The 14,010-nt window shown below is 40.2% G+C and overlaps 1 protein-coding gene across 3 annotated transcripts in view; it reads left to right on the plus strand.

Moving 5' to 3' along the window:
* The window catches only part of LOC124599665 (probable cytosolic iron-sulfur protein assembly protein Ciao1), a 73,545-nt gene that overhangs the window by 38,774 nt on the left and 20,761 nt on the right, over positions 1-14,010 (plus strand). For all 3 annotated transcript variants that reach the window (XM_047136096.1, XM_047136098.1, XM_047136095.1), the window contains exon 4: positions 1,919-2,087. In XM_047136096.1, the coding sequence (XP_046992052.1) occupies positions 1,919-2,087 (169 nt within the window). The remainder of the gene's footprint in view (positions 1-1,918; positions 2,088-14,010) is intronic.

The raw sequence follows: 14,010 nt of genomic DNA on the forward strand, positions 1-14,010 counted from the left end.
AGCCAGCCACAACACACTCAAATGAGAGTGCAACTCACATCCCTCCTCCAGCATTCTATACTATGAGGGGGGAGGGGAGCTCTGTGGGGATATCAATAGCAACATGCATTGCAGGGAGCAAAGAGAAGTGTATCTTTGGATGGAGCAAAGACTTCAGTGTGTTCTGTGTCGTTATTGAATGTGGATGTGTTTTTCTATTGTACTTTGTAAACAGACCTTTTGTACAGCTTATCACCTCAACTACGTTATTGGCACTCTCAATGTCACCTATTAGAGAACATACCTCCAGAAGGATTCCTGAGGTCTAGCTCCATGGGATTCTGTTGTCAGTGTATATTAAGAGGAAGAATTTAATCAGAATAATGAACAGCTGATGGAGGTAATCAGGAAGTAAAGTTTTTATTTATATTGACATTTTTATAGAATTATTGAAATTATTGACAGTAAAACTGAGTTTGAGACAAGCAGTTCTTAGAGATTGGAAAAGACTGGTAAGATAGGAGTGAAAATGTTTTCAAACTGAACAGCATACAGATACCTTATTGACACCTTCACAGCCTTCCAAGAAGAAGAAAAGTTGGACAGCATCTGGTTTGTGGAAAGAATATAGGCAGACAGGAAACGATTTTGAGTTTCTAGGCAAAAAGGAGTCATCCAGAAATGTATAAATGTTGCTTATCAAGGGCTCTAATGGCACCATATGAATAAACATTAAAAAATTGTCATTTGTGTATCATACACTAAAGCAGCTCTTTACACAATTTGAGTAGCTTATAATGGTTTAAGAGGCTTGAGTACTTTCACTTTCTCAAGGAAGTAACAACTTCAATATGTACATGATCTGACTACAGTACATAGTTCCGAAGTGTCTCAAGGTATGCACATGCTTAATTGACTTCTTAAAACTTTAATGTAGTGTTATGATTGTCTGTTGTTTAATTTTTATTGTGTAATTTGGGTATTTACTTTAAAGTTATGTTAGTCCGTTGATAATATAGGTTCTGGAAAAAAGCTTATCTACTTGCCAGTTCCTTAAACAAAGACATCCCTGTCAATGTCATAAAGAAAATAGCTTCAGCTTTTTGAAGAAATGGTTTTATCATTGAGTATGAAAAGTGTAATTCAGGAAAAAGGAAGGTTAAGAAAAGAGATAAAAGTAATGTAGGGAGAGAAAAATTTTGTTCAGAGCCCCATACCCAGAAAGAGTTACTGCAGCCAAGTTTATAATTATAGGGGTAGACAAAGATCATACTGGTAGTTGTGGTTAATACTTTGTACCTAAGACATATGAGACTGAACTCAGTTTCCTGTTAGCAAAATGTTCCAAAAATATTACTGAATATTGTGCCAGTGCTCTGCATGATATATTTTATGATTCCTCAACAACATTTGTAATTGAATTAATAGTAAAAGAAGGAGTTGTCATAGCATATACTCACCATGGATTGCAGAATGGATTTGGAAACCAGTGCATGGCAGCAGGTTGTGTAAACAGATGTGTTAAAAATTTTATGACAGAAAATACTGATGTGGGAGACCAGCTTCCCATAGGCTGCACCAACTCTGCTGCTGTAAACACAATGTGGAAGGAGTGAATAAATGGATGAAACAAAACAGACATCATCTGGCATGGAAAATTAAGTAGCTCTTTCATATCAGACACAGAGCTTTCTTGAGAGGTGAATTCAGAGTTAGAACATCAGAGTTAGAATGTCATGAAATATGATGCCATTGTGTATCTCACTTATTGGCTGCAAACTCTTTTATATCATTGGTAAACACAATTAATGACCTGTCAATGACAACATTGATCACACAACTGTAGGCAAACAGCATCAGGTATGTATGAATACAAATAAGAATTCTGTCATTACTTCTTTCAGTGTTTGACACAATGAACGACTTTACTGTTTTACAGACCACAAAACTGTTTATCCACTGATACCATCAGCTTCTTCTGGAGGAAGTTCCTATTTAGCAGAACTAACTTTTCAGAAGCCAGAGTCTCCTGATGAATCTCTGGAAGATAATGCTGCAAGGTCGTCACAAGATGGCAATCTGGGTGACCATTGTTCAGCAGAAAATGTGTAAGTTGCTTGCAGTAACATGCTGTTTGTGAAGAAAATCATAATCTGTGATAATGGGAACATTATATTCACGCATTTCTTGTACTCCTCACACAGACATCCTTGCAATTCCTCCTCCCTATCTGTAAAATTCTCCTGCTCTGCAGTCCCAAACTCCTGTAACCAATCTCCCAGATTAAAAGTTTTGCTCTCTGGCAAAGAGAGCAGCATGCACAACACTCTGTCAAAAAACTCTCCAATGAGTTCACTTCCTATTCCCACCTTGGACTGCCACTGTCCGTCACCTTCACAAGAGTCTCCATCAAACCATCCCCACATCTCCTCTAACAAACAAACCCTGCCTTGCTGACCTACTGTGTTTACCACACCCTCAGATACTCTCTCCTACACTGCCCAGAATCCAGAACATAAACAGTTCTGAAAGACGGTTGTGAACCTGTTCTCCAAAAGCCTCGGTTCTATAGAAGTAGTAGTTCCTTCCAAAGGCCTTACTTTTTCACCTACTCAAATCAATGAAGCTCAGCTTGTTAAAAATCTTCTCTCCTCCTCCAGGCCTCTATAACAGAAACACTTTTTTGCCACCAACCCTACCAATCAGACTCCATCCAAATGCAATACCAAACCCTGCCTGATTCAGTTCACTCATCCAGACAACCATGATTGACTCCCATTGCCCTCAAATCATCCCCTATTAACTTTGTGGGATATCCTTGAACATAGCCTCACCATCCTCCCCCAAATCCCTCAATATGGAAACAAACCGTACATCTGCAGAAAGAACTGCAATGCACCACCTAATAACTGATACCTGCCTTCATAATACTATCTACCAACAAAGGCTTGACCACTGTGGTTTTGAACTGCACAGATTACACCATGTAAGGTCTCTGCTAGGTATCAGATTTGTCCACCTACAAACCCTGCCACAGTGACCTCATCACAGAAATCCATCATTATCTCCAGCTCTCCTCAGATCCTTAGGCTTGTCCTAGAACCCCTCTCTTGAGTCTATCTTTCTTCTCAGCCCTACCACTCCTCCTCTTCCTACCTTTAATGGGATTCATAAATTCCATAAACCCAACCACCCAGGATACTCCATTGTGGCTGGTTATTTTGACCTCACCTAGAGAATCTCATAGATCAACACTTTCAGACTGTTACCTGTAACTTATCCTCCTGTATGAAATAAACTAACCATTTCCTCCACTGACTCTCCACAGTTCCTGTTCCCTTAGCACCTAGCACCCAGTTCATCACTGTCAATGACAACTCCCTCTACACTAACATCCCGAATGCCCAAGGCCTTCCTCCTATTTAGCCTTACTTTTCCCAGTGCCCGACTGACTTCAAATGTACAACCTTCTTCCTGGTCATCATGACCAACTATATTTTCACCCACAATTGTTTTTCCTTTTTGAAGGCATTACCACAAGCAGATATGTGGTACAGCAATTAGCACCCAATTGGCAACACCCTGTGCCACCCTGTTCATGGGCCATCTAGAAGAATCCTTCATAACAATCCAGAATCCAAAACCTCTCACCTGACTCACAATCTTTGATGACATGTTCATGATGTGGTTTGAGGGTGAGAACACAATCCACATTCCTGTATAAACTCAACATCTTCTCCTTCATTCAGTTCACCTGGTCCTCCTCAACCCAACAAGCCAGTTTCCGTATTTTATATGCTAGTAATTATTTGCAATATAACTTAAATGCACATTTCATAAGCACATTTTTACTCATTTTGTCTGGCATGAGTTTTGTTGAAACACTGCCGATGTCAAACTGTATTACATTTCCAATAACTGGATAATTTATCAACATCTTGATCATAAGAATATCAGAGAAACATGATCAAATGGAATTTAGTCTACGTTATGAATACTATGACATTCACCAGTTCTTCTGGCTCTAGTTGGTTATTACTAAATGATAGAAAACTTGAACAATTTTAACTTTCAAAGTCTACTTTATGAAAATAAAATGACTTTATTTTACCAGTGATTAAAGTCACAAACAGCACAGTTTTACTAAACAATGCTATATTTTAGTTTTGCATATTGTTCTTGTAGTTCAATATCCTGTCGTATACAAATCCACTTGGATACATCACCATGTAAGACAGCATTTTGCTGATTAAATTTTCCAATGTGTTTCATTGTTGCCATGCCTCCATGTGAAATAACTGCTTTTTCACAGTGCAGGAATGTAGAGTTTGATATTATTATCAAGTCATCTGAGTACCCTACAGCCTCAATGAATTTTCTATCCAGATGAGAGAGAAGTATCTCTTACCTGTTGAAAAATTGCAAAGACTGTGAATGTTGAATCATGTTCTTTGTTGAGGGCGTGCATTTGAATGGGGTTTACCCTCACCAAATTACAATTATTTACCATTCACTGCAGCTCTTTTTTTTTGTGCATCTAGCCCTCATGATTTTACCATTTTCCTTGGTGATGGTCTTGCCCTGTTGTATAATTTGTATTACATCATTCCAGTTAGTAAAATAAATATTTGATCTCTAACAACTATGTGTAGAGGCTGTATCTTCCTCCTTCCCCTTGCAATACAGTATTAACATGGCTACTGAAACATTTTTATTATTTCAGCCAAATAAATATAGGAATAAGGTATATTTACCTGAGTGCAATAAAGTTCTAGAGAAATAGAAAAGGTGAAAGACACACACATTATGACTAGGAAGCATGGGAAGACTCAGTGTTCATCTTGCTTTCATATTCTGCTTAGTGTAATCTTTGCATTATGTGCTGAGGATTATGTCACTTCTATTGCCCTTACCTATCTTTGATGGGGTTCAATAACCCACCCAGTCATCTAAATTTAGTTTTTTTGTGACTTCTCTTAATATATTAAGAAGGCTGCCAGAACTTTTCCTCTGAAAAGGCCACAGTTTGATTTCTTGCCCCTTCCTTGGCCAATCTGAGTTTGTGCTCTGCCTCTAATAATCCCACTATTGGCAGGCCTTTGAATCCCAATCTACCTTCCTTTTTCATTCATTCAAGTAAGAGGATCAATGATGTTTGGAAGTTTTTTATGATCTTTGATATTACAGATTTTGATTAAGTGTTCACATAGGTTGCATTATTTCTCAATTTACTGAGGCAATGCTGAAAAATGAAAATACTGTATAAATGAAAATTGACTCCACGAACCTACTACGGTGTCGTAGCAGGCGGAGAGGTGCTACTCCGACGTGGCGCATCCCAGGTGGCGGATAGGGGGGTCCTCACCGGCTTGCCGGCGGACTTGAACGAAATAAAATAGCTCTCGCGGACCAAACACACAACATCAAGAAATCCATTAGTGTCTGTTCTGGTATCCAGCGACTAGTGGTCTGCGTCTGTTTACCTAGTTGGTGCGGCAGTGAAATATCGCTTGATCTCAACAATCAAGTCTGCAATTACCGTGATCTTGTTGAAGGTCACCACAACCAACTTCAACTTGAAGTAATCATGATGGAACAAATGGAAAGAAATCCGCTACCCCAGGCCCCAGTCAACGGACTGGACTTTCCTGGTCATCGGATTCTGGGGGACCAGGAACATCATGAGGAGAAGAGTCGGAGCTTCTCAAAACCTCTTCGCAAGCACTACCTTGGCACTCTCAATGCAAACACTCTGTTCAAACTTGGAAAACTAAAACAACTGACAGACATGCTAGATAAATTTCACATCAAAATTCTTGCCATCCAAGAGACGCGCTTCGTAGATGAAAACCATTTCGACACAGAACATTACAGGATTTACAAAGGTAAACCTGCTGTCAGAAGAGGAACACCATTATTGTTTGGTACAGGGTTTGCAGTACACAAATCAGTCATGGATAACATCATAGACTTCAATTCAATATCAGAACGTATCTCGACACTGTCCTTCAAATCAGGTAATAAAGCATACACAATTATCAACGCACATGCACCTACAAATGACCATAACAGAAAGAAGCCACAAGAAATTGAAGACTTCTGGGAAGACATGGAGGAAGTAACTAACAACGTACCAGAAAGACATGTGAAAATTGTAATGGGTGATTTCAATGCGCAGCTTGGTAAGGAGAGAAAATTCAGAGAAATAACAGGCCCATACTCAGCACATATTCGCACGAACAGAAATGGGGAACACCTCATAAAATATTGTCAAAACTTTAACCTCAAAATCATGTCAACACAATTTCAAAAACCAAGACGAAAACTTACAACATGGAAAGCACCCAACACAGTGTGGGGAGAATTTCAGATTGATCATGTGGCCATATCCAAGAAAAATTCGCGGGAAATTCTAAATGTCAGAACACGTAAAGGAGTCTTCGAGTCTGATCATTATTTGCTACAAGTTAAGATTAGGCCAATCCCAAGACTGAAACAGACAGCACAAAACAAAATAGTCAAACCTGATCCGGAATACTTGAAGATAAACAGGGATAAAATCGTTGAAGAAATTAATAGGCACTCAATAGACACATGGACAGATCTGGCGAAGGCAGTTCAGAAGACTATGTGCTGGGGACAACCACCTAGAAAACGCAAACATAGGTGGTGGAACGCAAAGTGTGATGAAGCCATTGAGAGAAGAAAGCAAGCATGGGACAAGTTCAGTAGCTACAGAAATTCAGAAACATGGAAAGAATTTCACGAAGTTCAGAAACTAGCATCGAAGGAAATCAGAAGGGAAAAACGAGCATATGACAATAACAGACTAAAAGAAATTGAGGAAGATTTCAAAAGAAATAACACAAGAAATTTTTACAGAACTTTCAAAGAAAATATTAAGGGCTATCAACCCCCTAGCCTCTGCTTCCGAAGAACAGATGGATCCCTGGAAACAAACACAAAAGAAAACTGTAAAATTCTCAAACATTACTTTGATAAACATCTTAATTGCAAAAAACCTACAGGAAAATTAACATTCCAAAAGACCACATCTAATGCCGATTCTGATCCACCCACAATAGAAGAGATAGAGGAAATCATAAAACAAATGAAAAATAACAGAGCTGCCGGAGAAGATGGTATTATCGCCGAGATCTGGAAACTCCAAGATGAAAACATCACCAAAAAAATCCATAAGATTATCTCCGAAATTTGGATCACAGAGAAAGTGCCAGAGGAATGGAAATGTGCATTGATCCATCCGTTACATAAAAAGGGTGATAAGTCAGATCCAAACAATTACAGAGGCATTTCGCTAGTACCAGTTACATACAAAATTTTCTCTAAGGTGCTATTAAACAGACTAGAACCACAAGCAGATCTGCAAATTGGGGAATACCAGGCAGGCTTCAGAAAAGGGAGATCATGCATCGAACAGATCTGGAACTTGAGAACACTTTTGAAAGTCAGACAGGCAAGAAACACTGTAGTTACCTTTGTGGACTTTAAAAAAGCATATGATTCCATAGACAGACAGACACTCTTTGACGTACTGGAAGAATATGGTATCGACAGAAAAACCAGGGCACTTATACAACAGACGCTTACAGACACTACCTCCAAGATTAAGTTCATGGGAGAAATTTTGGAACCCTTCCACATACACACAGGTGTCCGACAAGGAGACGGGCTCTCACCAATCCTGTTCAACATGGTGTTAGACAAAATTATCAAGCAGTGGGAGGAACAAGTTAAAGGAATACAGCTGGGAAGAACACGTGAAACCAAAACAATCATAAAATGTCTGGCATTTGCAGATGATATAGCCATACTCAGCAATAATACACAGGAGGCAAAGGAAGCACTGGAATGCTTGCATGAAATAGCTGCCAAAACAGGTCTGCAGGTATCTTACGAGAAGACACAATATATGGAACGACAGATCAACAATGTACACACCATGCATACGGTATATGGATCCGTAGAAAGAGTCGAAAAATTTAAGTATTTAGGGGAGTACATACAAATGGGAGGATCAAACAAGGCGGCTAACATGGAACGAACGAAGAAACTCCAGAAGGCATACAAACTCACATGGTCACATTATAATAAGAAAAGCATATCGAGGCAGGCCAAACTTAGGCACTACAAAACAGTTGTATTACCAGAAGCATTGTACGCGTCAGAAACAACCACAATTGGAGCATCAGGCATCATAGACACAGAAAAAATAGAACGCAAAATTCTCAGAAAAATATTTGGACCAATTCACAGAGATGGCATATGGATGAAGTGACCTACCAGCACACTGACAGACTAACAGACGCGATCAGAAAACGCAGATTAACTTTCTATGGGCACATACAGAGAATGGACAACAACCGACTTACAAAGAAAATTTTTGATGTAGTAAACAGCTCAAGCAAGAAAACAAATTGGTATCATGAAATAGACGACGAAGACTTAAGGCAGATAGGGATCAACAGGCAAATGATAGGAGACAGGAAATACTTCAGAAACAAAGTTAGGAGTGCAAAATTTATTGTAAAGGAGAGAAAGAAGAAAGGAACATTATGGACAGAGCAAAGGAAACAGGAGCACAGCCAAAGGATGAAGAGATTTTGGAAAAAGAAGAGGAAGAAAGGAAAGAAGTGAAAATTGTGTCATCATGTGATTTTCGAGTTCAAACACTGTCCATAAGGGCAACAATGAAATGAATGAATGAATGAATGAAAATTGACTCCACAATAAAGGCTACTTGCTGAAGCTTGTTCACTGACAGAATAGAGTGAAGTGACATATTTCAGAAAATGTGTGTGCGATTGTCCATCATCAACAAGGATAGAAATGAATGTCTGTAATTTCAAAACTGCATAAGAAATGGAGTCTGCCTCTCTCTGAAGCTAAGCAGTTACCTTGTTTCACAGCCACACCAAAGACCCATATTTGATTGGTGGCACAACCAAAGATGTTCCCTTCGTGGAAGGATTGGAGCGGAGTTCAGTGAACCTCACAAAGTCAATTGATGTACTACCTGCTATAGTTCGGGAAAGCCAATGCTAAGTCCAGGAGGGTGGTGTATTTCTCTCATGTTCTTGTATACTGATGCTCAGTAATGCCATTGACAGATAAAATGAAGCATCAGCCAATTAACAGGATGTGGTCCATGTGGCTTGATTTCAGGGTTATCATTATCATCATATGAAATAGCTCTTGTCCTATTCCTTGACATAGCTACAGCCTCTTTAAAGGATTTTGTTAGGATTTTTTAATTAATGCCTCCGCCATTTTGTGCTTCTGTTGCCTCATCTTAGAACAGTGCAATGATCAGAAGGAATTTTTTAAATTGGCAGTTGTTTTTATAATTTTATGAAATTTCCTGGCAACCTAAAACTATGCTTCGCTAACACTCAAATACCAGTCTGCACTCTTGCTATTGCTGGGAATGCTCTTACCAACTGAGTTATACAGTCGAGGCTCACAGTCCAGCTCAAAACTTCGATGTGGAATAGAGGTGTAGGTGAGACTCTTGGGTCCCACGTTAGATGATATCACAAAGCTTCTGCAATATTTCTGATGAAACAACAGCGTGTTATCTTCAAGTGATAGTATTAACTGTTGGTGGAAGAACCAAAGAGATAACTGTCATGGCCAGTGTAACTGATCATGTACATAGAATGACTTTTAAACCTATCATTAAGCACTTTGAAGAAAGCTAATAAAAATAGATTTTTAAGTGGGCAGTCAAATCTGAAGACTTAAAAAGAGGCCTCTTGATTTGCTGTTCCCATAGTCTTTGTTGTAGTAGCATGGCCATTGCTGGATTCCATTCCTTGCTAACATTATATCCTATTTTTCTGTTAATTATCACTTATGAATATGTGGGTAGCTTCTTTATTAACACAGTCTCAGGAGGAGGAAACAGTAGTGAGGATCTGGGCATTTCTTTGAAGCCATCCTTTTTCTTGTGATCAACAGTGCTCATCTGCTTATGTTCCAGCTACTGGGCTAATACATCATTTCCCACAGAGAGATAAATCTCATAAATTTCTTCCTTGTTGTGGTTCTTCTCAGATCTTTGGAGGGGATATACGAATGCCACAGAGCATAAAGCATATTTTATTTGTTCTTGTGAGTAATTATTCTAATCTTTGATAAAATACTGTCATCATGTAACAAACTGACCAACCTTTTCAGACCATCTGTATTCTCTGGCCGCGCTCTGTTTCACAAGAGTAGGTTGAAATGTGTACCAAATCTGCTATTTGAAGTAGCCTTTACAATGTAAAAAGCTTTCTGTAGGTGATTGAGCTCTTCTTGCAAATATCCCAGATCTGAGGTAAAATCCATCTTTTCTACATACTGATAAATCTCGAAACTAAGCTTCTGGAGACAGTTCAACAGCAGTGTGTGGTCAGATGATGATGATGATGATGATGATGATAATAAGGTACTGGAAGCAAGTCCTCTACCCTGCCTTTCTCATTACATACAGACTTTTCTGCATATCTTGCTAGCCTAAACTGCTGGTGGAAGTGAAATGAGAGACAGTGGTTCACTACAACCTATTAATTGCTTCTGAAATTACTCTAAGGTAATTCCAATCCTAACAATGATATGGTAAAGGTTGTAAATGGCAACAAGCGAATTGTTATCAAAAACTTTAATTAAATGCAGAAGCATAATACAATTGAATAACTCATAATAGTGTGCAGACACGAACACAATGAGAGAAGAGCCAAAGACTATGACATCAAAGATGAACAATAGTTTTCTAGTGGTTGATAGCCACTACAGAGTGACCCCTCCCTTCCCAGGAAATGCAGAGCTTGGGGGAGGTGCAGAGCAGGCTATGCCATTGACAATAATTTGCATCCACTCAAGTTGAGTAGACATCCCACTGGGGAGCACGAGAGGTCATTGGCTGAAGTGATGTCCATAATTGGAGAATCAGAGGTTAGAGAGGAATAATGATAGTGTGTCGACTGTTGGAGGATATCTTCTCCATATTAAGATCTTGGTTGGTGCTGGGAGGAAGCTGAAAACAGTTCAGGAGCCATATGTGCATGGTGGAGGCATCATCTTGAGGCAGTGGTGAAATGGTAAAGATGAAGGCTATGCCATTCTTGACCTCGATACAGAGGTCATCAGGTTGACACCTGTGATGTCAACAGTGAAAACAGTGGTATTTGGATGTGCAGAGGCCCACACAGTACTACACTATAGTCACACATATCACTTGAAACACTGGGTGGCAAGATGGAAAACTTGAGGGGAAGTGACTCAGTGTCAGCACAAAAATTGTACATTGGATCATGGAAAGACGAATCTGAGGCCACAGAAGGCTGGGAGGGGTCATCGAGTGGGTCCAGCTGGATGACCGATGCCGCCTGAGTAAAGTTTTTGGTGAATGACAAGGCAGGTTTCAGTTGATTCACCAAGTTCGTCTCACATTTGCTGTTAAGTATGTTGCCAAAGGTGTTCCATCTGTGAGTGAGGACTTCTGAGGAGGCCGAATAAGGAACCTGTGATGATGCTAAAACAGAGACGTCATGGAGCATCACATAATCACTAGTAGTCAGTTCCTTAAGGACAGAAACATGGGATAGAGAATGTGGATGTGGAGGTGGCATACAGGTGTGTGTGATGTGTGGGCGTATATGATCAACTAATGCTGGAAGCTCATCAATCATCCTTAGGATATGGGGCTCACCGCACAAGATGTCTGTGAATGATGCCTGGAGATCTCCTTGTAAGCTGTGCATATTCCTAAAAGGCACACGGTATCGCTTCCAGGCAGGAACCACTAGGCACATGAGTGCTGCCTTAAGTGTATGGTGTGAACATTCTGTGAGACCATTTCTCTGTGGATGGTAAGCAGTGATGTGAAATTTGTCTATACTACACAGCTTGCAAAGTTTTGAGAAGAGTGAAGACTCAAATTTGTGGCCCTGGTCAGTTGTAATTGAGGACTGGCAGCCAAAGTGGGCAGTATGGGAGTTAATGAAAACATGGGCAACTTTTTTGGACGTATGGTTGGGAGGGGAACAGCTTTAACCCATTTCATGACTTGATTGATGAGAGACAGAATGTGGTAAAAATCATCTGAGGGTACTAGTGGTTCCACTGTGTCAATATGGGCATGACGTAGACGACCCTTGGGGATGCTGAATTGTCCAAGAGGGGCCTCAGTATGCCATTCCACATGACTCCTCTGACGCGGGATAAAATTGTGTGGCCGAGTGCAACAATCAGTTTTTATGATGAAATGTTCAGTGATTAGTTTTGTGGTAGCTTTGATCGAGGTGTCATCCATAATATGTATGGAGGAACCTGGGAGGAGGTGATGTCAAGTGTTACAGAGTGTTTTGTGTCTATCAGCATTACGGCGAGCTCAGAATCATGTCTGTAGGTGTACCAGCTCATTCATGTCCATGGGAGTTGAGATAACATTTACACAGGACAAATAATCTGCAATGACATTATCGAACACTTGTACATATTATACATTTGTGTAATACTGGCAGATGAGCTCCATGTGCCAAAGCCATTGAGGAGAAACATTCTTTCCAGGGTTACAGATGTGTCAGCCAGCAGGCAGTAATCTGTAAAGATGGTGAATTCGCACCCTTCAATATTGTCATGGAAGTGTTTGATTGTCTCGCAGACCGTGAGAAGTTTGTGGTGAAACGTTGACCTTTTGCACTGAGAGAGTGGAAATTTCTTAGAAAAGAACATAAGAGGCTCAGTTGTGATGCTGATATGCTGCTGCAGTACTGCCCACAATCAATATGTCTCTTGTGGCCGCAGTAACCAAGATTTGAGCACTGAGCACAATTTGAGAACGCGTGACAAATTGGGTGACTTGAGAACTGCGATTGTATCATTCATTGAAGGCACCTTCCTAGTGACTGAAATAATCTTACAAATGAGGAAGTTGGTAAGTGGTGCCCGGATATGGCAACCTGTGGGAGGTCGTGGCGATAGAAATTTGTGGTACTGTGGACGCTACATAGTTCACAGTAGTCTGTAGGTAAAGTTAAGTTGCAAATGAATACGGCGTGATCAGATGTCACTTGCATACCATCCAACAAAACAGTATAACCCAGGAAGGTGACTTTGCATGATTGATTTTGACACTGTTGTGGTGCAGTGTCACTTGGACCTGTGACAGGTGCTGTTTATGCTCCTCGGTGATAGATGAAAGAATCAAAAGGTCATCACAACAAGCATATGTGAATGTCAAGTTGAACAGAGAGAGCTGATAAACCTCTGCCATGTTTCGGTTGCATTATTGAGGCCATAAAGCATGGGGCAGTACTCATAAAGCAGAAAGGGAGTAATCAGTGGAATTTTTGAAATATTTCAGTGAACACAGGTATGTGGTGGTAAGCCTTGTGGCAGTCCAGGATACCTGTACGCATTTAAGCAATTGGGCAGTCTTGGATGTGAGGGACTGGTAGTTATCCATGATAGTTCGAGAGTTCAGGATCTGCATAGAAGAAATAACCCATCTTTCTTCTGTGGATGGTAAGCAGTGATGTGAAATTTGTCAATACCACACAGTATGTATGGGGGAAGACCAATTGCTGTCCGAAGTGCAAATAATCCTATTGTTGAGTAGTTTGCTGACAATTGCCTTGGCATGTTGTAACTTTTTTGGATTAAGGCCTTATTAAGATGTACAGGTGGATCCTCCGTTTTATTAATCCTGTGGCATGTGCCATTAGAGATCATTGTCACAATCATGTTATTGCAACCCTTCTGAGGAGCATCACTGTCAGCACAAGGGTACAGTAGACTGGGATGAGACACTGAAGAGACAAATATCACTTGATAGCAGCCACATTGCCCAGTTGTGAGGAAATTGTGTTGGAGAGCTGGTGTGCTATGTGAAGAGCCTGTGCGAGCTGTGCAGATACAGCTTCAAACTGTTGACATAGTGAGGGCCTGTGCACTTAAAGAGCATCGACAGCAGAGCACTTGAGCAAAAGCTCAACTAGTGAAATGGTGAGCTGGGGTGAAAAC

Source organism: Schistocerca americana, chromosome 1, assembly GCF_021461395.2.
Source record: "Schistocerca americana isolate TAMUIC-IGC-003095 chromosome 1, iqSchAmer2.1, whole genome shotgun sequence".
NCBI lineage: Eukaryota > Metazoa > Arthropoda > Insecta > Orthoptera > Acrididae > Schistocerca > Schistocerca americana.